This window comes from Ranitomeya variabilis, chromosome 2, assembly GCF_051348905.1.
Source record: "Ranitomeya variabilis isolate aRanVar5 chromosome 2, aRanVar5.hap1, whole genome shotgun sequence".
In the NCBI taxonomy this organism is placed as follows: domain Eukaryota; kingdom Metazoa; phylum Chordata; class Amphibia; order Anura; family Dendrobatidae; genus Ranitomeya; species Ranitomeya variabilis.
Genome location: NC_135233.1, coordinates 63,303,758 through 63,331,145, shown reverse-complemented (window position 1 = coordinate 63,331,145; position 27,388 = coordinate 63,303,758). Strand labels below are relative to the sequence as shown.

Below are 27,388 nucleotides of genomic sequence, written 5' to 3'. Positions count from 1 at the left end.
CGTATAAACTTTGAAAGTGTCTCCAAGTGCAGTGACAAAAACCATCAAGCGCTACAAAGAAACTGGCTCACATGAGGAACATCCCAGGAAAGGAAGACCAAGAGTCACCTCTGCTTCTGAGGATAAGTTTATCTGAGTCACCTGCCTCAGAAATCGCAGGTTAACAGCAGCTCAGATTAGAGGCCAGGTCAATGCCACACAGAGTTCTAGCAGCAGACACATCTCTACAACAACTGTTAAGAGGAGACTTTGGGCAGCAGGCCTTCATGGTAAAATAGCTGCTAGGAAACCACTGCTAAGGACAGGCAACAAGCAGAAGAGACTTGTTTGGGCTAAACAACACAAGGAATGGTCATTAGACCAGTGGAAATCTGTGCTTTGGTCTGATGAGTCCAAATTTGAGATCTTTGGTTCCACCGTTTCTTTGTGCGACGCAGAAAAGGTGAACGGATGGACTCTACATGCTTGGTTCCCACCATGAAGCATGGAGGAGGAGGTGTGATGGTGTGGGGGTGCTTTGCTGGTGACACTGTTGGGGATTTATTCAAAATTGAAGGCATACTGAACCAGCATGGCTACCACAGCATCTTGCAGCGGCATGCTATTCCATCCGGTTTGCGTTTAGTTGGACCATCATTAATTTTTCAACAGGACAATGAGCCCAAACACACCTCCAGGCTGTGACAGCATAAATGCCAAATATATCCCTGCACCTACCCACAACTTTTTGATTGATGAAAGGTCTATGGAGATTTAATAGAACAGTATTATGTTTGATCAACTACTGTTCCACTGAAAAGGAGAATTTTGGCAATCAGTGGGAGACTCAGCGATCTGAGTTCCTGGATTCAAGTTGGTAGGTACCTTCCTGATGGGACTGGGGGCGTAGTGTGTGTGCTTCCTACTTTCTCACTGATGGAGAGTAAAAAACAGTGCATGTGTTCAATTGTGGATTTTCATCACTCAAAAAGATCTCCTGTGTTCAATCTGTGCTATGACCAGTGACCATGTATCACACCTATAACATCAATTACAATTACATGAGTTGAAGTGTGAGGGTCACACGGGTTGAGGTATTCTGTCGTGACTCTAAACACCAGTTCTTTTGACAGTGTGTGTGATGTTATTTGCTGCCGATGTTGCATTCTGAGGCCACATACTCTTAGAAGTATCTGAAACCACTGATGTGAAGTATTTGCAATGAAGGACCCAATCCATTACACAGCAATAAAGAGAACATTACTGATGGAACATGTGTATGAAAGGTAGCAGGTGTAAAACCTGACTCTTACATCTTTTTACACTGAGCCACATTCATATTAGTTTCATATGGTTACATTTTACTTGTCAACGTTTCAGCAATACGGCGTGTATGACTCGGATACTAAATTCCTGAGACAATTATCTTTTAATGTCAGCAGGCAACAGGATGACAAACGTGGTACATGATCTTTTCATGTTTTTGTATATATTAATTATCCATTTCTGTTGAAACCTGGGACCTTTTAAAATTTTCTTGAACTGATGCTTGTCCATCTGCATTATTCTTTGCTATCCCTGTGATGGGAACCTCTTCCAAAATGGTCAGTGTCTCCATAAATTACCCTTACCTTACATATTCAGTGCATGAATAAAAACTTCTATAACTTTCTTATACACTTTCGATTTCACTTTTTTTTTTTTAGATGCTAGTTTGCGGACGGTGAATGAGAACACCACAGTTACATTTTCAGGATTCTGACCTGAAAGTGGATTCAGTCTCGGGTTCGCGCTGAACCACGTACAGCAGCAGTAGCTGCACAAACCTCTTTGATAGTTTCCTATAACGTATCCATCTGGAGTCCAGATTCTTTGGCTCACAGAGTATTGTCTAGACATTGCAATTCAGAAGATAGCAAGACTGTTCTAATTCAGAAACCATAAACTAATATCTAGAAAAGTTTAAGTAATTGAATCATACTTGCAAAAAGTTGCAATTTTTCCTGGACAATCCTGTGAATGGGAACACAAAATGGGTATGAGAGCGGTTATATAGGTTTTTAGGGTTTTCCCAGGTATTTCTGATTTTGGAAATTGACATTTTTGTATACAGGTCCTTCTCAAAAAATTAGCATATAGTGTTAAATTTCATTATTTACCATAATGTAATGATTACAATTAAACTTTCATATATTATAGATTCATTATCCACCAACTGAAATTTGTCAGGTCTTTTATTGTTTTAATACTGATGATTTTGGCCTACAACTCCTGATAACCCAAAAAACCTGTCTCAATAAATTAGCATATTTCACCCGGCCAATCAAATAAAAGTGTTTTTTAATAACAAACAAAAAAACCATCAAATAATAATGTTCAGTTATGCACTCAATACTTGGTCGGGAATCCTTTTGCAGAAATGACTGCTTCAATGCGGCGTGGCATGGAGGCAATCAGCCTGTGACACTGCTGAGATGTTATGGAGGCCCAGGATGCTTCAATAGCGGCCTTAAGCTCATCCAGAGTGTTGGGTCTTGCATCTCTCAACTTTCTCTTCACAATATCCCACAGATTCTCTATGGGGTTCAGGTCAGGAGAGTTGGCAGGCCAATTGAGCACAGTAATACCATGGTCAGTAAACCATTTACCAGTAGTTTTGGCACTGTGAGCAGGTGCCAGGTCGTGCTGAAAAATGAAATCTTCATCTCCATAAAGCATTTCAGCCGATGGAAGCATGAAGTGCTCCAAAATCTCCTGATAGCTAGCTGCATTGACCCTGCCCTTGATGAAACACAGTGGACCAACACCAGCAGCTGACATGGCACCCCACACCATCACTGACTGTGGGTACTTGACACTGGACTTCAGGCATTTTGGCATTTCCTTCTCCCCAGTCTTCCTCCAGACTCTGGCACCTTGATTTCCGAATGACATGCAAAATTTGCTTTCATCAGAAAAAAGTACTTGGGACCACTTAGCAACAGTCCAGTGCTGCTTCTCTGTAGCCCAGGTCAGGCGCTTCTGCCGCTGTTTATGGTTCAAAAGTGGCTTTACCTGGGGAATGCGGCACCTGTAGCCCATTTCCTGCACACGCCTGTGCACGGTGGCTCTGGATGTTTCCACACCAGACTCAATCCACTTCTTCCTCAGGGTCCGGTCACCTCTTCTCGTTGTACAGCGTTTTCTGCCACATTGTTTCCTTCCAACAGACTTACCATTGAGGTGCCTTGATACAGCACTCTGGGAACAGCCTATTTGTTGAGAAATTTCTTTCTGGGTCTTACCCTCTTGCTTGAGGGTGTCAATGATGGCCTTCTTGACATCTGTCAGGTCGCTAGTCTTACCCATGATGGGGGTTTTGAGTAATGAACCAGGCAGGGAGTTTTTAAAAGCCTCAGGTATCTTTTGCATGTGTTTAGAGTTAATTAGTTGATTCAGAAGATTAGGGTAATAGGTCGTTTAGAGAACCTTTTCTTGATATGCTAATTTATTGAGACAGGTTTTTGGGTTATCAGGAGTTGTAGGCCAAAATCATCAGTATTAAAACAATAAAAGACCTGACAAATTTCAGTTGGTGGATAATGAATCTATAATATATGAAAGTTTAATTGTAATCATTACATTATGGTAAATAATGAAATTTAACACTATATGCTAATTTTTTGAGAAGGACCTGTATATTAGAATTAGAATGTTTAGGCAACATAAAGATCATATTACTACCCATAACATACATAGTGGCCTTCAGAATTTGTAGGATCCTTTGGATAGAATGGAAATTAAAGTAATACTTTATTTCCTGTTGCCAATAAAGCATCAATGCGTCTTCCATAATTATGGGCAGTGTGGTGGTTCAGTGGTTAGCACTGGAGCTTTGCAGCGCTGGGGTCATGAGTTTGTGAGAGCAGGATTTATGTTTATCTATCCTGACACCATTTTTGATATTCGTCATGCATTTTCTCCTTTCCGGAATGGAGTTTGAGTCTGTGCGCGTGTGTTGAAATAAGCAGTTTTTGGAACTGTCAACTCAGAAATAATGAAGAAACAAAACTAACAGTAGAACCGTTCCTAGACTCTTCAGAATTAACTTTAGCCAATGAGATGCATGTGTGCTGAGATTAGAGATAGGCTGAGCTATTGGCATTGTTACCTTTTATGAATATTAAATACCTGTAAAACCCTGACCAAGGAACAACATCTGCAAGGAGTTTCTATGTTCTTCCCTATTTGCATGAGTTTCCTCCCGGTTCTCCGGTTTCTTCCTACATTCCAAAGGCCATTGCAGGCACTTTCAGTGGTGAATACGGTGCAGCATGTACACTCTCTTGGGTTACACAGAACAGTATGTATCAAGCTGTTCTGTTGGATTGGACCAGATAGGCTAGCAGTGCTAATGCTGCAGAATTTAGCAGTCATAATCATTACTTTCCTCATCAGTCTACCCTTTCATGCTATGAGATTATGGAAAAGTCTCAGACCTGAAAGTGTTCAAGCAGATTTTTGATAATGGAGCATCCAATCTTCTGTTAATATGCTACTTTGCCTGTGTTTTTTTTTCACCAATTATGCAATTTAATAAAAACTAAGAACTGAATTTTTTAAAGTTATTCAAATTAAAGCACATATTGTACTCTGCTGCTCCAATAACAGAAGATCGGGGCGGAGGAACGCTGCTGCCCTGTCAGGGTGCATGGCATCTCTACCACTGTTTTTATTATAGTCGAGTCCTGCCTGGGCCATTGTTCCTGTGATATACAAGGTAAAATACTTGTCCCAAAGTCCTGTGTGCCTGTGTGTTATATGCAGGAAGATTCATTTTACTTGATAAATCTAGGCTTTTTTCAGCAGTGCAATACAACACTTTTCACAAACACATCTCATTCACAATAATCATCCTGTTATTACTCCACGTTATTAGAATAACTATGTGTGAGTACAGATGCGGCCTCCTATCTATACATATATGGCTGCTTCTAATGGTGTCTGTGATGACGTCACAGCGACAATGTTCCATGGCTGGTGATGTCACAATATGCGGACAGTACTAGATGCCGTGTAACGCCTGATTCCGTTGAGGGTTGTTGAAGGCGTTGGAGAGAGAAGATTTGTGGTAATCTGTGATATAAAACATGGCGAACAAAAAGCGTTTCAAGCGTATTATCGTTCTGTCTGATTCAGAGGACAGCAGTGATGAGGATTACCATCAGGTGAGCCGTCACTTCTGTACATTATTCTCATATATCACCAATCTATGGTCTAATGGTTTATGTGATCAATACTGCTGATTGTTGGCTTCTTAATAGCTGATAATGAAGAAAATATTCCTTTTTGGGTATTGGGTAAATAATCAGCGACCGTAGAAAATCACAAGAGTTTATATCCATCTTACTACACCGTCGCGAACAATTTTTACAATTATTAATATAAGAATAAAATGTCCCTGCCCCCCGGATCTGTTCACTCATGTGCCCTTGTGAAAACCAGAACTGGCCCCGTCTGTTATTTTCATACCCTTACTGATGTTTCTGATGATTTATGTGACATTTAAAGTCTTATATTTCTTCTCTTTTTCTAGTCCCATCCTAAAAAAAAATTGAAACTTCCGGACCATCAAGAGGAAGCAGAATTCAATACTGGGATAAAACCTAGAGACCCAGGTACTGATCCCCGATACAATCTAGTCTCTGCTGACATGTGCCCCAGATATAGTGGGTTTATAAGAGCAGCTTAGCTCGGGATTGTAGGGTTTCCTGCCTCTGTAATTATGTTTTTTAATGTGTTGTGTGTGACTTAAACATGAATGGCCTATTCTTAAGAAAAGCTATCAGTGTTTAATCAATAGGGGCAGATCTTCTAACATTGTAACCTCAGGCTTGACCTTTGGGCAGCCATTTCTGGTACTGCAGCTCACCCATTGGGACTGGGCTGTAACCAATGAAGGCGACCATGATGACTTTTGCAGTTGCACTGCGACCAATTTGTTTGTCCCTTCATTCTTTTGATAAGACCCACACAAATCATTAAAAGTCTATCCTAAGAATAGCCTCCAATCTTCATGTCCTGGAAGATGCCTGTAATTGTCTAATATTGCTGTTACATATAATAACCATCTACTATATTCCTTTTCCTTTTCTTCCTCAGATATAATTCCATCTTTACCATCGTGCAGCAATGACATCTGCAGGTAGGATGAATCACATCTTCTCCAACGCTGAGCTCCGGTCCCATTGGGAGACATTTCTATTGAGTGCCCTTCATCCCAGCGTCATATAAGACTCTGGTGGTTCCTGGGCTCTGGATTATTTTATCTGATTCATTTTTATCTGTAATTTCATCCATAATTTCATTGAGTTTTAATATTAGATTTTTTTCCCAACTGATTCATAATTCTATATTTGTTTTACAGTTCCACCAATGTCATTGTTATATCTGATGATGATGATGATGATGATTATTCTAGTGGCGAGGAAGCATCATCTCACAAACGTAAGGAGTAATTAGCTGTGTTTTCTAGACGCATCCTAGATTTCTGGTATTGGACATATTCCATTGATCCATTTTCTGTTCTGTTCTATGTTATTCACAGGACTCAGGACTTCTGATAATGAAGCTGCCATTGTCCATGAACAGTGCGCATCTCCAGTGATCGTTAGTGACAGCGATGATGATGACTGTATAATAATGGCACCAACATCTCCATTCAGTGGTCAGTGTCCAAAGCTGTGGATTATTTCACAATCTATACAGATTACATATATTTCACCTAAATATAATCTAACAATAGACAGATGCGTCTTGACCTGATAGCCAACAAGTGGTCATAGCCATCACGCTTAGAGTAGTGGCCATGAATATCTGGTGCCTCCTCACTCCCTTTCAATCAAGGACTGCAGATTTTGCTCCTCTCTAAGAATATTATACAGATGCCAAATGTAATAATTACCAAAGATGAAAAGATTTTTACTGCTCTATGTTTCCTTCCAGATACAGAATTATCCGGATACCTGGAGAGTTCCACCTCGGAAGAGCAGTAAGTTCTATAAAGTTATAGGATACACTGTAAACTAATAAGTGGTGCACCCTACTGGTGGACATCCTCAGCCATCTGCTCAGTTCACAAAATCCAGCACTATTGCATCCCTTTATTTGCACCCCCAATCCATGTCAGGGTTTAGATAATCCCCCTCTCCTCCCTGTGTAACTCCTGACACCCAATGAATCCTTTCACCCGCGCTCATATAGCAATGATATTGGCTTTTTACATTAGCATTTTCGGGATATTTATTTCAGTGATGATTCCTCCACCTGCCCGGACTCATAGCTAATTGCTGGCTGCTCCTATTGTATATGTGCCCCTGACCTTCTACCACTAAATTGTAGGGGAAAGGAATGTTCTGAGATATAATCTAAGGCTTCATGTATGATCTTCCTTTCTTCTAGGCCTATTTGTACCATTGAAGGCTGCTTTATACAGGATATCACATGCCCCACATCTCCATATGTGAAAGATTTCCAAAAGACCAAGCATGAGTTGGCGACGCGGCTGTTCAAGCTGTACAATCGCACCGTGTTTGGGAACGAGGTAAAATATTATTATCCCCCAGGTTGTACATCTATCATCTATATTGTGCTATCTGTATCTCTACATGTAAACTTCTCTGTAATAAATCATCGATAACCTTTACTATTCCTCTGTGTAAAGAGTTATAGAGGTGCGGAGGTAGCAGTCACCCCCGGGCCCTGGTGCCTACGGGAGTCTTTAGAACCAGTAGTCACAAGTTATACCTCCATATCGTAGTGTCCTAGAAGGGACTGCATTTTCAACTTTCTTTTATTAAATTACTATATAATGTATTTTATTTCTTCATTTCTCATCTTTAGCTTCCTGAAGATAAAATACAATTTAAGTGGAGTAAAAGACTGAGGGCCACATCTGCATTCTGTTATAACATCTGGAAGGATAATGATCAATATTCCACTATTGAACTGTCCGATAAAGTGTGTGACTCCGCAGGTAAGTTTGATATGACAATCATATGGCAACAATGTGGTATTTTGATGGAATTAACAAATTGTTAGGACCAGACTGAAATTATTGCAACTTTCATAGCTTTCATAGTTCTTAACTGGATTGGATCATTGAAACGCCTTCAAGGACCCTTTTTCCTTAATTGTGGGGAATCTGAAGGTGAACAATGGATAAAACACACATAAATAGTGACTGCCAGGGATGTAATTAGGAATTACTGCATTGATGGATCAGAAGAGTCAGCCGGGGTGATGGAGATCCTTCAGGTCCTATAGTTGGTGAAATTTCCAAAGCTCCAGGGCATAAGTCTCTTGAGTCTTCCCTAAAATATGGGCTAGCATATTGGCACTTGTCATGTAAAGTATCTTTATAAGTTATAGTAATGGTATATTTTCTATCTTTAGAGCGCCTTAGAGACACATTGGCACATGAATTGTGCCATGCCGCCTGCTGGCACATTGACGGCATGCAAAACGATGGCCATGGTCCACTCTGGCTATCCTATACTGAAATGGTCATCTCTGCTCACCCTGAACTACCACCAGTGAGCATGTATCACGCGTATGACATCAATTACACGTATAACTACGTGTGTGCAGGGTGTGGATACAGGTAAGGAGATATTTTATTACATAGTTATAAAGAAACTACATTAACTGAACTAATATTATGAGATCAGAAGATCACTGAAGACTGAGATCTAATTTTCCATGAATAATCCATGTCCTCCCTCTAATAACTAATATTTCTGCCCTTTCTTGTCTGATCCATGTTTTTTCTGTCTCCATAGAGTTGGGCGTTTCACAAAAATCAGAGAAGAGAAGACATTTTGCCGTAAATGTGGAGGCAGTCTTCTCATTCAAAATACCACCTAAGATCCCGAGGACTGTCCATCTCCTTGAGATCATAACTCCATCCACACCTCAGGTAGACCTGTACTCCAGATATTACACCTGAATCTGGAAAAATCCAACAAAACCTGCAGAACCGTAATCCGGGCCGTACTACCGTACCAAGCAGAAGCGATTTATTGCTTCCGTTATCAAATGTAAGTATATATAGTATGTTCTATAAATTGTATAGTAACAATATACACAACATTTATACAATAGTCAGTGTCCAGTACATGACGGGAAACAATGTCTTACATACTCACATTAGAAAGGATGGCAGATTTTTATGGTAAAGTTGTATAGTGAGAGTATTCAGTACACAATATTTATACAATCGTCAGATGCCAGTTCATATCAGGCGGATTAAGATTACAGTATTAAAAGAAATAATAAGCGAGCAAAGGAAATATCAATTTTTCTTAACTTTATCTGTAAAAAGTAGATTGTGTTAACAAATCATTCCTATTATCCACATTCACAGAATATGATCAAGGATGCACCTCTTCATCTAAAATTAAGAATCCTGTCCATGGCCTGCATGTTTTTCCGAAGGCTATGAACATGGTGGACGACGTGACATCTCCAAGCAGAGACTATGCTGACAACTCCTGTGCGTTTACATCCTAATGGAGAGCTGCTATCTGCCAGAGTCCTCATAAAGCCCAGAAGAGCAGAATTATACCAACCATTGGACTACTGCAGTAGAAGAGGAAGAGTGTGCTGAGAACATTTCATAAAATTAAAAATTAAGCAAAAAAATACAGAAGACCAAAGAAAGTTAACTCAAAATATATTCTATACATAAACCCTTCTGTACCATATAAAAATATAATCTCCTTCATTACTCAAACCACAAACAAAAACAAAAGAAATATATATATTCCAGATCTCCTTATTTCCTTCAGCTGTGTCCAGGTGCCTTCCTCAGATTGCTGAGATGTAGAATTTGCCTGACACCATGTCTGGCACTGCCTGGTAAGCGAGAAAAGTAAAAGGAAATCTGTTAGACAATCTGATAACGCAGTCACTAATAATTACAAAGGGAACTTGCTTTCTTTTCTTTTTTAACTAATGAGGTATTTTGGTAAAAAGAAGTTATCACTTTTCCAGGCCCGTACTTGTCACCAGGCACTGGATGTTCGATGCCTAGGGAGACGGGTTACGGGAAGCTGCACCAGGATGTAAGACACGAATACAAACCACTGTGCGTGATGGCACTACCGGGGTCAGAGGAGCTCCAATAAGCTCCCTGCCCTAATGTGTGGCATTGTACTCACACTGATGATATTGCTGTAGCATGTTGAGGTCACCTCTTCAAACTGCAGAAGTCACTGAAGAGCGCCACACAGAAGGAGAAGCATCGGGAGCAGGTAAGCGTGTAGAGTCGAAAACTGAGAGGGCTTTTACTGTAGACTGGAAATTAGTGGGAGTTTTACTGTAGACCAGGGGTTAGAGCAACTTGTGGTGCAAAAGAAGGTCAGCTCATCTAGTCCAGCTTCAAGTGTGAATTATCAATAGTTAAAATCCATTTTTTATTGGTTGCGATTAAAACAGTGCACAAAAAATACCATTGTATGACCAAGTTTTAATTGCAACCAATAAATAATGGATTTTAATTAACCATGCCCCAAACATGAAACTGAATAGTGCGAGAGACAAATTGGAAGGATAACAGTGTGGGGGATGGACTCTGTATGAAGAGAGGACAGTGTGGGTGCTCAGTATGGAGAAAGAGCAGTAATGGGTGAGCTTAGTATGGAGAAGAGGCAGCATTGGGGTACTCGGTTTGAGGAAAGAGTAGCATAGAGTGGGCTCTGTGGTAAAGAGGGAGTGTAACATCCCAAGTAACCGGTTGTTACAGTGGTATTGCTTTCCTCATGGGGAGAGTGATGCCATGCTTGGAAGCGAGGAAGGATCCCTTTAACAGGTATCACATACATGCAACATGTTCTGACTCCAAGCCAGAAGGGGGAGCTCTGATCCAGTTTATGGGTGGCTCCCTTATAAATATTCTGGCTTGGAGGAAGAGTTAGTCAGTCTGTGAGAGGAGAGGAGTAAGGAAGACAGTGGGGCCATGCAGATGTATGGTTCTGCAGCTCCTGGAAAGTAAAGAAAGGAACAGAACAGTTTTGTAGAGAGAATGAAGGAGGAAGAGAAGCAAAAGAGAGTGAAGAGCTGGAGGAAAGCTGCGACTGAGCTTCCTCCACACTGAAGCACAGAAACCGGTGGCCAGAAGACCAAGGTTGTGGGGGTAACTTCATGCCACACAGAAGAAACCGGTGGACAGCAGATTGCAAGTCTCCTGTCCACCATTAATATCCGAAGGCACAGTAACACATAGAGCCTGGAGTAATCGGAGAGACCCTGTAAAAAGGCTCGAGTTACCTGTCATGCGGGTAGTATCCTACCTAAAGGGGGATAGAGAGAAAGTGAGGACTTATTGTGAGGCCTAAGGCAGCAAGGGACTACAACACGGCGCATAGTTGAAGGCTTCCAACCCTACCTGGCTAGGGGGATTTTTGAACCGCTTACAAGCTGGTCGGACCATACCAGCACCTGTGATCCAGTACCCTGGACTGTCGCTGCCTTGCACCAGTAAAGAGGTAAAGAGACTGCAATCTTGTGTGCTCTAGTTCTTTCTGGCACTACACCATCTTTATCCACTGCATCGGGAGCCCTGGGGACCCAGCTAAACCTGTGGGAAGCCATACCATTCTTGCTGCCATAACATCACCCCAGTGGACCCCTTTAAGCAGCATTGGTCATCCCTGGCCGAATACCACAGGTGGTGTCATGAACAAACTTTATTTAACATCCCCTTTAAAGTCATTTCCCTTTTACTTGGATGCCCAGTGCCACGGACTGGGTTGCTGCCATGGTGACCATCCCTTTAACGACCACTGGACCCGATACTTAGTACCCCATGGCTCTGGCGGGCGCTGCAACTGCATGGCAGGAGCAGTATGGCGAGGTGCAGAATGGCAGCAGGGTATGGAGAAGGGCAGCAATAGGGGCTCAGTATGGAGAAATATCAACATGAGGACTCGGTATGGAGAGGGGATTGATTGGTGGGCTCAATATGTAGAACATGGGGGCTCACTATGGAGAGTGGGGTAATGTGGAGGGATCTTTATGGAGAATGAGACAGCATGGCGGGCTCACTATAAAGAAAGTGGCAGTATGTGGGTTCAGTATGGAGAGTGGGACAGCGTGTGATGCTCAGTACGGAAAAGGCAGCATGGGGGGCTCAGTATTGAGAAGGGAAAGCATGTGGGGCTCTGTATGGAGAAGGGGCAGCATGGGAGGTCATTAAGGAGAAAGGGCAGCATGGTGGCTCAGCATAGAGAGGGGGCCACATGGTGGACTCAGTATGGAGAAAGGGCAGCATTGGCCTCATTATGGCTACTGGGGCAGTGTGAGACGTTTCATATGGAAAGTGCGACAGCTTGGTGGGGTTCCGTATAGTGAGTGGGGCAGTACTGGTGATCAGTATGGTGAGTGGGGCAGCATGGGTCGCTCAGGGTACATTTACACTGGAGAATTGCAGCTTTTAAAAGTCCGCCGACCGGTTGCTTGAAGCCGATCAACATTCGATTCATAGCCTGTTTAGACAGGCTAATTGCACCTTCATGTACATAGAACAATCATTAACATGATCACTCTGAGTGATGGAAGAACGGCTGCTGAGAACATCAATTCAGAATTTCACTCAACGAACAAATGTTTTTCTCATGCATCATGTGATTGACAGACTGTTTAGATAGACCAATATTCTACAAGGAACAGTTAAAAGATCGGGAAATGTTTAGCTTGCAAATAAAAAAGGCTAATACAGCGCCCCAGAGTCCTGGTCGTTGCAGTACTGTGGCTCCGCCGCTAAGGGGGGCTATGGTACGTCTGATGGCACTGAAGGAGTTCATCTGACCAGGTATCACAGACACCAATACATTTCATAGTCTGGCCTCCAGGGGGAGCTAAGGGTTCTATTCATTAGGCCACTCCTCACAATCTGGTAAAACTGGGGGTTAGGCAGGAAGTTAGGAGAGAAAGCTGACTGGGTTGGAACCAGGCAACACCTTGTGGCAGAGGGTGTTGTAGGGGAAGATTCAGAGGGGTCCCTGTCAGGGGTGGGATCCTGACAGAGGCCTAGCAACCAGAGAGAACGTTACGGGACCGTGCCTGCACGATATAGCGGCGGTACCCCAAGAAAGGATAAGAAGCGAAGTTTATTGTGCTGAGTGAGAAACAAGATCAACGCAACAAGGAGAATACCAGTAGGAGTCGTGCTGTAAGACGAGACAACATCCTATTGAGGCGCATAACCGGTGGCCGGAACGCCGAGGAAGTATAGAGCTCCAGGCCAAACTTCAAACCTACGGCAGGACAGTCAGTTACAGGCGGGCTGTCTCACCCAGACCCAGGAAGACACAGGGGGGTAACAACAGGAGTGGGGCGACGCTGGAGTCCCGGAAGAGCTCCGAGCCTCCCCGTCATACGGGTGCGTCCTAACCGTAAGATCAGGGGGACGTAGAGGGAGAACATCAGAATCGAGTTGTGAGGGAACACGAGAAACAGACACAACAGTTGTGGGTACTATCCCGTAAGCACAGCAGGGGAGGACCACAACACACATGCGCAGGAAGGTAGGCACAGATTTCCACCTGCAAAGGGAACTCTGGAGGTGCCATCGGACCGACCGGACTTGCGCAGCCCGGTTAACCGTATTCCGGATTGAGGACTCAGAAGCCTTCAGTAAAGAGGTAAAGAGACTGCAACTTGGTGTCCTCGTTATTGACCGCGACCGGCACTACACCGCACCATAACATCAGCACCATACCACCACCTTTCATTGTGCGCCCCTCAGCAGGGTCACGGACCGGGTCTAGCCACCGTGACAACCCCAGAGCAGAGACTCAGAGTCCCGGTACCGGGTACCCCTCGGCCCTGCAGCAGTGGGGGCGCTGCAATTTTGGCGTCACGAACAGGATCTACTTAAGCCTGAAGAATCGGGTCATGTGTGCCTTGGAACTGTGATTTATTATACTTGGACTGTGACTTATTGCAAAGACTGTGCTGTGCCACTTGCCGCCAAAATCCGCCGCCATTATAGTGCTGAGGAGAGCGCAGGAGAAGAAGAGGGGCGTGGAGTGGGCGTAGACAAGCTGAAGAGCGCGAAAGACAATGGCCGCCCAGTCTAAATATTTCTGCACCGTGAGGACGTGACCGTCAGCAGCCGAGATCCGCCTCCTGATTCTCAATGGTGGGCGGAGGCAGAGAAAGCGAAACTGCCCAAGAAGGAGAGAGCGGGAAAAGAACCAGGAAGCGACTCACGTGGAGGACGCCATGGCCAGCAGCTCGGAACCCGAATGTGGGGTGGAAGCAGAAGTCTCCCCCAACTACCCGGACAAATACTGCAGCCAATTCTCCACGGATAGCACTGACCTCTTGCAGGCTGAGATGGGAGACTTGATCCATCAACTTCTTCAGCTGAACATGAAGGCCCAAGCTCCGCACCAAGTAGCGCCGGAAGGAAGTCCTCTGGCATCGGATCCTGTGCCGCTACCGGAGTTGTTGCTGAGGCCCCCGCCGACACCGCCAGCGGAACCCGTCGCGGAGGAGAAGCCTGCATTGGCTGGTGAGTCCGCCGACCCCGTCCCGCTAGCAGAGGGCTTGTTAGTAGGCCCCGTTGTGGCACCCCCTCTCCCTGGGACCCATAGACGCCAGCGCCTGTTGCCATGGGAGGAGGCAACGGGTATGGAGCACCTCCTGAAGGCCCCGATTCTGCCAACTACCCTGCTGTGTGAGGCCCATGCGGAGCGCACGGTATGCCGCTGGGTGAACCCAGGATCCAACCTCATGGGGTTCCCCGGGGTGAAGACACGGGAGGGGGAGATGGTACAGGCCCTGAGCTGGGAGGAATATCAGGCCCAGCTGGCACGGCAGTGGAAAGAGAAGGAAGAGGCGTACCAGGCCGGGCTGGAGGCCTACCATCAAAAAGACCTGGCGGTCAAGGACTGGGCCCGCAAGGACCCCACCGCTCACCAGGCCCCGCGCAGGCAGGGCACCATCACCACCTTCAAGCTCCGCGGAGGCTGGGGCTTCATTAAAGAGCCGGGCCTGTATGCGGAGGTGTTTGTCAACCGAAGGGACGTGGAGTCGCATCTCAGAGAGGGCCACCCAGACCGGGATCTCTACCCGGGGGACGAAGTCAGTTACACCAGGCACTTTGGGGAAAAGGGGTGGTTTGCCCTGAATGTCCGCAAGAGGCAAAACCCTGTGACACCCCCGATTAAGGTGCCAGTGAAGCTGACCCCTGTAGCAAAGGTGCCCCCTTGTGGTCAGCCCATGACCATCACCAGGACCACCGAGGTCACCCCAACGTGCACTATGGTCGAGACCACGACATGTAGCATCGTCACCTCGACCACCCTCGTGGCCAAGGAGGCACCTCTTCAGGTGGGTGGTGCTCTTGCTGCTCCAGAACTGAAGACAGTGGGTATGCAGACCCCCAGATGGGACAACACGTTCCATTACGCAGTACCAGGCGGTGCGCAATACCCTAGGGGGTTGCCTCCGCCGGTGCTGCCTCCTGAGTGGTTCAAGTGACTAAGTAAGCAAGAATGCTTTATTGAATTGTAAATAAGTTCATCTTTTTCACTGTTTTGCTGCTAAAACCCGTCCAGGGTTAACTCTTAAAGGGATCCCTTTGTTGACCCGGGATCCCTATTGTTTTTGTTTGTTTTCTATTTTTGCACAGTTATCAAAGGACTGCCGAATCATGGACGGTGAATGATTCAAAAACTGATGTTGTAAATAGTTTGCACCTTCTTAAAGGTGCTCTCTACTGGTTTTATGCAAGAAAAGGACTCTTTGCGAAGACACTGGTCTAGGAACCAGCACCGGAGTCCTTGCTGCGTACGGACTTGCAGCTTGAGAAGTTGCACTACCTCTTAGAGACTTGGTCCCCTCTTAAAGGGGATGTTCATCAAAAGCACTTAAAGAATGATGATGTTTTGAAAGAAAATACTAATAATGCTGATATGTAAAAGTTAAATGTAACTAACTAGTTGATTGTAAGAAATGTTTAATGATGTTGATAGAAGAACGAGGACAGGAAGTGAACCCGTACGGGGTTAGTTAGTGAGTCCTCCTAGGAGCCATACAGAGATGGCTCTGTGATCTTGAACTGAAAGAAAAATGATATGTTCTATACTGTGTATAGTAGTGGAAGGACAGTAGGCCCGGGCGGAAAGGGGCGGTCCTGTGCAGAAAGGAGAGGCAGTAGGTCTGGAGCAGTTAGGACAGGCGGTCCTGCAGACGTAAAGAAGGAGAATGCATAAACGTTGAATAGCCTTATAATGTGTTATAAGAAGGTCTTTAGTGGATTTAGCGAGTACATCCTTAAAGGCAATGTTGAATTATTGTTCACAAGTTTTGCACTGCATAGAATACCCGGTTGGGTAAGAGAAGTTATTTATAGTCTGTTATTTAAAGTATTTAACCATGTTTGTAACGTTCAAGTGTCCTCACCTCCCATAAAGGGAAGCTCTGTTAAAAAGTTTACTTGTACTTGCATTTTCAAAATTGTATGTCTTTTTGCTAACATGTATTGTTGTTTTCTTCCCAGTCCAGGAGTACTGGATTTAACCAGGGGGGAGTGCAGCGCCCCAGAGTCCTGGTCGTTGCAGTACTGTGGCTCCGCCGCTAAGGGGGGCTATGGTACGTCTGATGGCACTGAAGGAGTTCATCTGACCAGGTATCACAGACACCAATACATTTCATAGTCTGGCCTCCAGGGGGAGCTAAGGGTTCTATTCATTAGGCCACTCCTCACAATCTGGTAAAACTGGGGGTTAGGCAGGAAGTTAGGAGAGAAAGCTGACTGGGTTGGAACCAGGCAACACCTTGTGGCAGAGGGTGTTGTAGGGGAAGATTCAGAGGGGTCCCTGTCAGGGGTGGGATCCTGACAGAGGCCTAGCAACCAGAGAGAACGTTACGGGACCGTGCCTGCACGATATAGCGGCGGTACCCCAAGAAAGGATAAGAAGCGAAGTTTATTGTGCTGAGTGAGAAACCAGATCAACGCAACAAGGAGAATACCAGTAGGAGTCGTGCTGTAAGATGAGGCAACATCCTATTGAGGCGCATAACCGGTGGCCGGAACGCCGAGGAAGTATAGAGCTCCAGGCCAAACTTCAAACCTACGGCAGGACAGTCAGTTACAGGCGGGCTATCTCACCCAGACCCAGGAAGACACAGGGGGGTAACAACAGGAGTGGGGCGACGCTGGAGTCCCGGAAGAGCTCCGAGCCTCCCCGTCATACGGGTGCGTCCTAACCGTAAGATCAGGGGGACGTAGAGGGAGAACATCAGAATCGAGTTGTGAGGGAACACGAGAAACAGACACAACAGTTGTGGGTACTATCCCGTAAGCACAGCAGGGGAGGACCACAACACACAAGCGCAGGAAGGTAGGCACAGATTTCCACCTGCAAAGGGAACTCTGGAGGTGCCATCGGACCGACCGGACTTGCACAGCCCGGTTAACCGTATTCCGGATTGAGGACTCAGAAGCCTTCAGTAAAGAGGTAAAGAGACTGCAACTTGGTGTCCTCGTTATTGACCGCGACCGGCACTACACCGCACCATAACATCAGCACCATACCACCACCTTTCATTGTGCGCCCCTCAGCAGGGTCACGGACCGGGTCTAGCCACCATGACAACCCCAGAGCAGAGACTCAGAGGCCCGGTACCGGGTACCCCTCGGCCCTGCGGCAGTGGGGGCGCTACACTAAGAGGAGGCTTACACTGACGAGCAAAAGGGTAACAATGTGTTGAACGTTTGACTTTCAGGCTTCATATCTGCTCTTCCACTACTGCTCGGATCATGAGATTACCATCATTTTATAGACAATCAACTTGGCTATGACTTATATAAATACGACTTGCAACTATTCAGCATATGATTACTTATGCCTTGTCATGTCACTGCATTGATACTGTTTTGCTCCTGGTGGTGGAAAAATCTTTTTTCTTCCTGTATACTGCAAAATACAACTGGTACCCACTTTCCCTAATAGCTCAGTGTTATTAGGTTGATTCTGGGGTGAAATCGAAGAGCAGCCATGAAGAAGATTTCCCAAAAAAAGAGAAACAGCATCATCCAGCTCATCAATAGCAGTCTATCGACAAAGCAAATTGCCACACTGCATCATGTGAGCGCCATGACCGCTGGAAGTCTTTAAATAGAGTCTGGACAGATACCTTTCTGAGATGGTTTAGTGAATTCTGCATTGAGCAGGTTGGACACAATAACCCTGGAGGTCCCTTTCAACTCCAACATTTGTTGATTTTATGATATTCAATTCTCAATTATGATCCAATGTAAATGCACATTAGAGAGTAACTAAACGGTTGGAAACAAGAAGTCTTTTGAGCAAATAATGAGGGTATCACGGCTGAGACTCACATTAATATGCTCAGAAATAAAGGGCCTAAAACATATAAGATGCCTCCAAAACATTAAGCTTCTTTTAAATGTTTAATAATGCCACTGCCTTTGTCTATTCAGTACAGTGGTCGGCAATTTTTTATGCTAGATGATGACCTGACATTGCAAATTAATTCTATATTAAGCTTGATCTTTCCATGTGTTGTTGGTGGTTCTGAGACTGCATTCATGTACTGATGATGGTTCTGTTGATCCTGCATAGTCATCTACTGATGATGATTGTGATACAGTATTCATGTAATGAATCACCAAACCAGGGATTCAAGCTTGAGGAGGATAATTTGCATATTCCAGGTGCCTTCTGGGAAAAGTGAAGAGTCTCCCTCAGCAAGAAGATCGTTGGGTACAGCCGGGACCAGCTGCTTGGAAAGCATCACCAAACCGCGCGCCTTACGGCGCGCGAATTTTTGCCTGTAGGACATTATTGCAAGAAAGCTTGGCTGAGTAGATTACACAAGAAGGAAAGCACACAGCAAGTCAGCAGGATCTGGGAGCAACATGGCAGATGTGACAACCTACATGGTGAGCTGCAGCATGTGCTACATGTTCGCAGATCGACCAGAAGAAGAATCCAATTTCACCTGTCAGAAGTGTAGACTAGTGGCCCTTTTAGAAGAAAAGGTGCGGGGTCTGGAAGAAAGAATAGCAACTTTGAAACTCATCAAAGAGAATGAAGACTTCCTAGACAGAACAGAAGCATCTCTACTGGTCACAGAAGGTGAAAAAAGTGTCAGAGAACCTCCAAAAGCAGATGAGTGGAAGCATGTGACCAAAAGAAGCAAGAAGACCATGGAGAAATCACCAACCACACAACTGAAGAACCGATATCAAATCTTTGTAGAGGTTGAAGATGGCACACCTAAGGATGAAGCACTACCAGCAAGCAAAAAAGAAAAGGGTACGCAGCAACAAGTGACAGCAAAAAGTACAGCCAAGAAGCAACGAAGAGTGGTGGTGGTGGGAGACTCACTACTGAGAGGCACAGAAGCAGCCATCTGCAGACCGGACATAACCGCAAGAGAAATATGCTGCCTTCCAGGTGCGATGATCAAGGATGTGACTGATAGGATACCAAAGCTCTTCAGCTCCAAGGATGTCCACCCATTTCTTCTGATACATGTTGGCACCAATGACACCGCAAGGAAGGACCTACCGACAATCTGCAAGGACTTTGAAGAGTTGGGGAAGAAAGTAAAGGAACTGGATGCACAGGTAGTTTTTTCTTCTATCCTTCCAGTAGACGGGCATGGCACCAGGAGATGGAACAGGATCCTTGATGCGAACAACTGGCTAAGACGATGGTGCAGACAACAAGGATTCGGATTCCTGGACCACGGTGTGAATTACTTGTACGATGGACTCCTCGCCAGAGATGGACTACACCTCAACAAACCTGGGAAACACACATTCGCCAGAAGACTCGCTACACTCATCAGGAGGGCGTTAAACTAGAAGAAGAGGGGACGGGAAGAAAAACATTAGACTCGAACAAAGAAGACCCAGGAAAACATACTCAGAAGGGAGGTAAGAACATTTCTAAAACAATCCACAGCGAGGAGATTGGAACAAAACAAAATCCTCTAATCTGCATGCTCGCAAATGCCAGAAGCCTGACAAACAAGATGGAAGAACTAGAAGCAGAAATATCTACAGGTAACTTTGACATAGTGGGAATAACCGAGACATGGTTAGATGAAAGCTATGACTGGGCAGTTAACTTACAGGGTTACAGTCTGTTTAGAAAGGATCGTAAAAATCGGAGAGGAGGAGGGGTTTGTCTCTATGTAAAGTCTTGTCTAAAGTCCACTTTAAGGGAGGATATTAGCGAAGGTAATGAGGATGTCGAGTCCATATGGGTCGAAATTCATGGAGGGAAAAATGGTAACAAAATTCTCATTGGGGTCTGTTACAAACCCCCAAATATAACAGAAATCATGGAAAGTCTACTTCTAAAGCAGATAGATGAAGCTGCAACCCATAATGAGGTCCTGGTTATGGGGGACTTTAACTACCCGGATATTAACTGGGAAACAGAAACCTGTGAAACCCATAAAGGCAACAGGTTTCTGCTAATAACCAAGAAAAATTATCTTTCACAATTGGTGCAGAATCTAACCAGAGGAGCAGCACTTTTAGACCTAATACTATCTAATAGACCTGACAGAATAACAAATCTGCAGGTGGTCGGGCATCTAGGAAATAGCGACCACAATATTGTACAGTTTCACCTGTCTTTCACTAGGGGGACTTGTCAGGGAGTCACAAAAACACTGAACTTTAGGAAGGCAAAGTTTGACCAGCTTAGAGATGCCCTTAATCTGGTAGACTGGGACAATATCCTCAGAAATAAGAATACAGATAATAAATGGAAAATGTTTAAGAACATCCTAAATAGGCACTGTAAGCGGTTTATACCTTGTGGGAATAAAAGGACTAGAAATAGGAAAAACCCAATGTGGCTAAACAAAGAAGTAAGACTGGCAATTAACAGTAAAAAGAAAGCATTTGCACTACTAAAGCAGGATGGCACCATTGAAGCTCTAAAAAACTATAGGGAGAAAAATACTTTATCTAAAAAACTAATTAAAGCTGCCAAAAAGGAAACAGAGAAGCACATTGCTAAGGAGAGTAAAACTAATCCCAAACTGTTCTTCAACTATATCAATAGTAAAAGAATAAAAACTGAAAATGTAGGCCCCTTAAAAAATAGTGAGGAAAGAATGGTTGTAGATGATGAGGAAAAGGCTAACATATTAAACACCTTCTTCTCCACGGTATTCACGGTGGAAAATGAAATGCTAGGTGAAATCCCAAGAAACAATGAAAACCCTATATTAAGGGTCACCAATCTAACCCAAGAAGAGGTGCGAAACCGGCTAAATAAGATTAAAATAGATAAATCTCCGGGTCCGGATGGCATACACCCACGAGTACTAAGAGAACTAAGTAATGTAATAAATAAACCATTATTTCTTATTTTTAGGGACTCTATAGCGACGGGGTCTGTTCCGCAGGACTGGCGCATAGCAAATGTGGTGCCAATATTCAAAAAGGGCTCTAAAAGTGAACCTGGAAATTATAGGCCAGTAAGTCTAACCTCTACTGTTGGTAAAATATTTGAAGGGTTTCTGAAGGATGTTATTCTGGATTATCTCAATGAGAATAACTGTTTAACTCCATATCAGCATGGGTTTATGAGGAATCGCTCATGTCAAACCAATCTAATCAGTTTTTATGAAGAGGTAAGCTATAGGCTAGACCACGGTGAGTCATTGGACGTGGTATATCTCGATTTTTCCAAAGCGTTTGATACCGTGCCGCACAAGAGGTTGGTACACAAAATGAGAATGCTTGGTCTGGGGGAAAATGTGTGTAAATGGGTTAGTAACTGGCTTAGTGATAGAAAGCAGAGGGTGGTTATAAATGGTATAGTCTCTAACTGGGTCGCTGTGACCAGTGGGGTACCGCAGGGGTCGGTATTGGGACCTGTTCTCTTCAACATATTCATTAATGATCTGGTAGAAGGTTTACACAGTAAAATATTGATATTTGCAGATGATACAAAACTATGTAAAGCAGTTAATACAAGAGAAGATAGTATTCTGCTACAGATGGATCTGGATAAGTTGGAAACTTGGGCTGAAAGGTGGCAGATGAGGTTTAACAATGATAAATGTAAGGTTATACACATGGGAAGAAGGAATCAATATCACCATTACACACTGAACGGGAAACCACTGGGTAAATCTGACAGGGAGAAGGACTTGGGGATCCTAGTTAATGATAAACTTACCTGGAGCAGCCAGTGCCAGGCAGCAGCTGCCAAGGCAAACAGGATCATGGGGTGCATTAAAAGAGGTCTGGATACACATGATGAGAGCATTATACTGCCTCTGTACAAATCCCTAGTTAGCCCGCACATGGAGTACTGTGTCCAGTTTTGGGCACCGGTGCTCAGGAAGGATATAATGGAACTAGAGAGAGTACAAAGGAGGGCAACAAAGTTAATAAAGGGGATGGGAGAACTACAATACCCAGATAGATTAGCGAAATTAGGATTATTTAGTCTAGAAAAAAGACGACTGAGGGGCGATCTAATAACCATGTATAAGTATATAAGGGGACAATACAAATATCTCGCTGAGGATCTGTTTATACCAAGGAAGGTGACGGGCACAAGGGGGCATTCTTTGCGTCTGGAGGAGAGAAGGTTTTTCCACCAACATAGAAGAGGATTCTTTACTGTTAGGGCAGTGAGAATCTGGAATTGCTTGCCTGAGGAGGTGGTGATGGCGAACTCAGTCGAGGGGTTCAAGAGAGGCCTGGATGTCTTCCTGGAGCAGAACAATATTGTATCATACAATTATTAGGTTCTGTAGAAGGATGTAGATCTGGGGATTTATTATGATGGAATATAGGAATATAGGTTGAACTGGATGGACAAATGTCTTTTTTCGGCCTTACTAACTATGTTACTATGTTACTATGTTACTATGATGGTTCTGGTGATGTATTCCTGTACTGATGGTGGTTTGAGGATGCATGCATGTTCTGATGGTAGTTCTGATACTGTAGTAATTTAGATGTAGTAGCTTTATACTCATATAAACATATATGCCAGCTGAACACGAGTTTGACTTAAACCCTCATACACTTTAGACAGTTGTCCGACTGTTCGGCCAGCAGCCATGTGGCCCAAGTCTGCAGGACAGTCTTGTGTTTTCTATGAGAGAACCGTTGTGAGAAACCTCTAGTTGCTTATCTCTTAAAGAACAAAAGCATCTGCTATCTGAAATCGGACATACCGGATCATTATCTCAACCTATGTCATCAATCAAAGGCACCAATACACATTAAACTGTTGACCAAACCAATAAATATTTGCAGATTCGGAGGAAGTTAGATTCACTTGTATGGGTGCTTTATCTACTATCTAAAATAAATATTCCCTCTTACTGAATGGGCATATAACAGCTTCATTTTTTAGGAGGAGATTAGTGATGAGCGAGCACTAAAATGCTCGGGTGCTCGTTTCTTGGGTCGAGCAGATTGGTATACTGGGGTACTCGGCCAGAACAATAAGCCCAATGTAAGTCTATGGGAGACCCGAGTATTTTTACTGCAATCCCCCCGGGGGTCCTTTTGAGGTCTAAATACGCCTGGAAATGATGGAAACACTGCTCAAATGACACAGGGACATCATGGGGATCGCCCCTGGAAGCATTTCTGACTCCTAGTTCACAGCTGTAAACTTTTTTTTCCGAGATTCATGCCATTTTTCCCGGTGCAACAAAAAACACACTAAAACGAAACCAAAACGGATTTTTCTGGGAAATATGTTAAGGTACATCCTTTGCAGGTTAACCCCTTAAGCCCTGAGGGTGGTTTGTACGTTAATGACGGAGCCAGTTTTTACAATTCTGACCACTGTCCCTTTATGAGGTTATAACTCTGGAACGCTTCAACGGATCCTGGTGATTCTCACACTGTTTTCTCATGACATATTGTACTTCATGATAGTTGTAAAATTTCTTTGATATTACCTGCGTTTATTTGTGAAAAAAATGGAAATTTGTCGACAATTTTGAAAATTTCGCAATTTTCCAAATTTGAATTTTTATGCCCTTAAATCACAGAGATATGTCACACAAATTACTTAATAAGTAACATTTCCCACGAGTCTACTTTACATCAGCACAATTTTTGAAACAAATTTTTTTTTGTTAGGGAGTTATAAGGGTTAAAATTTAACAAGCAATTTCTCATTTTTGCAACCCCATTTTTTTTTAGGGACCACATCACATTTGAAGTCATTTTGAGGGGTCTATTTGATTGAAAATAACCAAGTGTTACACCATTCTAAAAACTGCACCCCTCAAGGTGCTCAAAACCACATTCAAAAAGTTTATTAACCCTTTTGGTGCTTCACAGGAATGTTTGGAATGTTTAAAAAAAAATGAACATTTAACTTTTTTTCACAAAAAATTTATTTCAGCTCCAATTTGTTTTATTTTACAAAGGGTAACAGGAGAATATGGACCTCAAAAGCTGTTGTACAATTTGTCCTGAGTACGCCGATACCCCATATGTGGGAGTAAACCACACCATTTTGGAAAGTAGACCCCCTAAGGAACTTATCTAGATGTGTGGTGATCACTTTGACCCACCAAGTGCTTCACAGAAGTTTATAATGTAGAGCCATAAAAATAAAAAATAACATTTTTTCACAAAAATGAATTTTTGCCCCCAATTTTTTATTTTTCCAAGGGTAAGAGAAGAAATTGGACCCCAAAAGTTGTTGTGCAATTTGTCCTGAGTACGCCGATACCCCATGTGTTGGGGTAAACCTCTGTTTGGGCGCTTGGGAGAGCTCAGAAGGGAAGGAGCACTGTTTTACTTTTTCAACGCAGAACTGGCTGGAATTGAGATTGGACGCCATGTCACGTTTGGAGAGCCCTGATGTGCCTAAACAGTGGAAACCCCCAATTCTAACTGAAACCCTAACCCAAACACACCCCTAACCCTAATCCCAACCACACCCCTAACCCCAACTCCAACACACCCCTAACCCTAATCCCAACCATACCCCCAACCACACCCCTAACCCTAGCCCCAACCCAAACCTTAACCCTATCCCCAACCCTAACCCTAATCCTAGCCCTAACCCTAGTCCTAACCCTAGCCCTAATCTAACCCTAAACCTAGGCCTAACCCTAGCCCTAGCCCTAACCCTAGCCCTAACCCTAACCCTAGCCCTAACCCTAAACCTAACCCTAGCCCTAACCCTAGCCCTAACCCTAGCCCTAACCCTAATGGGAAAATGGAAATAAATAAAAAAAATTTAGTTTTATTATTTTTCTGTAACTAAGGGGGTGATGAAGGGGGGTTTGATTTACGTTTATAGGTTTTTTTAGCGGATTTTTATGACTGGCAGCCGTCTCACACTAAAAGACGCTTTTTAAAAAAAAATATATTTTTTTGCGTTACCAAATTTTGAGAGCTATAATTTTTCCATATTTTGGTCCACAGAGACATGTTAGGTCTTGTTTTTTGCTGGATAAGTTGACGTTTTTATTGGTAACATTTTCGGGCACGTAACATTTTTTGATTGCTTTTTATTCCGATTTTTGTGAGGCAGTATGACCAAAAAACAGCTATTCATGAATTTCTTTTGGGGGAGGCGTTTATACCGTTTTGCGTTTGGTAAAATGGATAAAGCAGTTTTATTTTTTGGGTCAGTACGATTACAGCAATACCTCACTTATATCTTTTTTTATGTTTTGGCGCTTTTATACGATAAAAACTATTTTATAGAAAAAATAATTATTTTTGCATCGCTTTTTTCTGAGGACTATAACTATTTTATATTTTGCTGATGATGCTGTATTGCAGCTCGTTTTTTGCGGGACAAGATGACGTTTTCAGCGGTACCATGGTTATTTATATCCGCATTTTTGATCGCGTGCTATTCCACTTTTAGTTCGGCGGTATGATAATAATGCGTCGTTTTTTGCCTCGTTTTTTTTTTTTTACGGTGTTCACTGAAGGGGTTAACTAGTGGGACAGTTTTATAGGTCCGGTCGTTACGGACGCGGCGATACTAAATAAGTGTACTTTTATTGGTTTTTTATTATTTAGATAAAGAAATGTATTTATGGGAACATTTTTTTTTTCTTTATTTAGGAATTTACTTATCATGGGGGGGCATCATGCTATACGGTCAGATCGCTGATCTGACACTTTGCAGAGCACTGTGTCAGACCAGGGATCTGACTTACAGTGCTGCAGGCTTAACAGCGCTTTCTCTGAGCAGGCGCTGGTAAACCACCTCCCTGCAGGACCCGGATGCAGCCCCACGGCCATTTTGGATCCGGGCCTGCAGGGAGGAGGTAAGAAACCCTTGGAGCAATGCGATCACATCGCGTTCCTCCGAGGGTCTCAGGGAAGCCCACAGGGAGCCCCCTCCCTGTGCGATGTTTCCCTATTCCCCGGGAACACTGCGATCATGGTTGATCGCACGCAGTATGCCGGGGGTTAATATGCCGGGAGCGGTCTGTGACCGCTCCTGGCACATAGTGCCGGATGTCAGCAGCTGCGATAGTCAGCTGACACACAGCCGCGATCGGCCGCGCTCCCCCCGTAGGCGCAGTTGATCGCGCTGGACGTACTATCCCATCCCTGGGAATTAAGTCCCAGGTCACCTTGACGGGATAGTACGTCCAATGGGATTAAGGGGTTAATGACTTGCCTGTAAGGGCAAATATTTAACCCCAGACCGAAGATTTCCTCCCCCACTTGGGCTTATTTCAAACGCAGCATTTTTAAAGCATTTTTCAACTTTAACATTGCTTTCAACCACTACAAATGCATTCACTGTGAAATCTCATTGCAACGTTTAACAACCCTAGCTGGCAACAGGGGCGTAACTACCGCGGTCGCAGCGGTCGCCATTGTGACCGGGCCCTGCAGGTCAGGGGCCCAGGGCTGGCCCCTGACCTGCGGGGCCGGACTGGCCATCAGGCACTTCTGGCAAATGCCAGAAGAGCCGGTGCCAGTAGTGGGCCGCCCGCTGCACTGTTCCCCCCCGCCAGTGCCGCCGCCGCATTTAACTATACCGGCGTCTATGACACCGGTACAGTTCAATGCAATGATGGAGGAGAGAGCGTCACCTGACGCTCCCTCTCCCATTATTCCCCGCTCTGCCTCTGACAGTACACTGCACGTGCGCGATGACGTCATATCATTGCGCACCTGCTGTGTCCTGGGCAGACTGCAGCCGCCGGGAGCAGCGCGGGCAAAAGGAAAGGTGAGGAGAGTTTTTTTTTTTCTTTTTAACTGGACTGTGGGGCCATTATCGGGGGGGGGGGGATGAGATGTGGGCTGTGCTCTATATACCCCTGTGCGGGCTGTGCTCTATATATCCCTGTGCGGGCTGTGCTCTATATATCCCTGTGCGGGCTGTGCTCTATATAT

At 44.2% G+C, this 27,388-nt stretch overlaps 1 protein-coding gene across 1 annotated transcript; it reads left to right on the top strand.

The window, feature by feature from the left end:
- Positions 1-5,058: 5,058 nt before the first annotated feature.
- LOC143809088 (germ cell nuclear acidic protein-like) lies at positions 5,059-9,732 on the top strand. The gene is made up of 11 exons (XM_077292248.1): positions 5,059-5,186; positions 5,555-5,636; positions 6,121-6,163; positions 6,386-6,465; positions 6,566-6,685; positions 6,964-7,009; positions 7,420-7,561; positions 7,861-7,993; positions 8,413-8,620; positions 8,799-9,056; positions 9,383-9,732. Exons 1-10 carry the CDS (start codon positions 5,109-5,111, stop codon positions 8,881-8,883), a joined length of 1,017 nt encoding a protein of 338 aa, XP_077148363.1. The 5' UTR covers positions 5,059-5,108; the 3' UTR covers positions 8,884-9,056; positions 9,383-9,732.
- Positions 9,733-27,388: the final 17,656 nt, after the last annotated feature.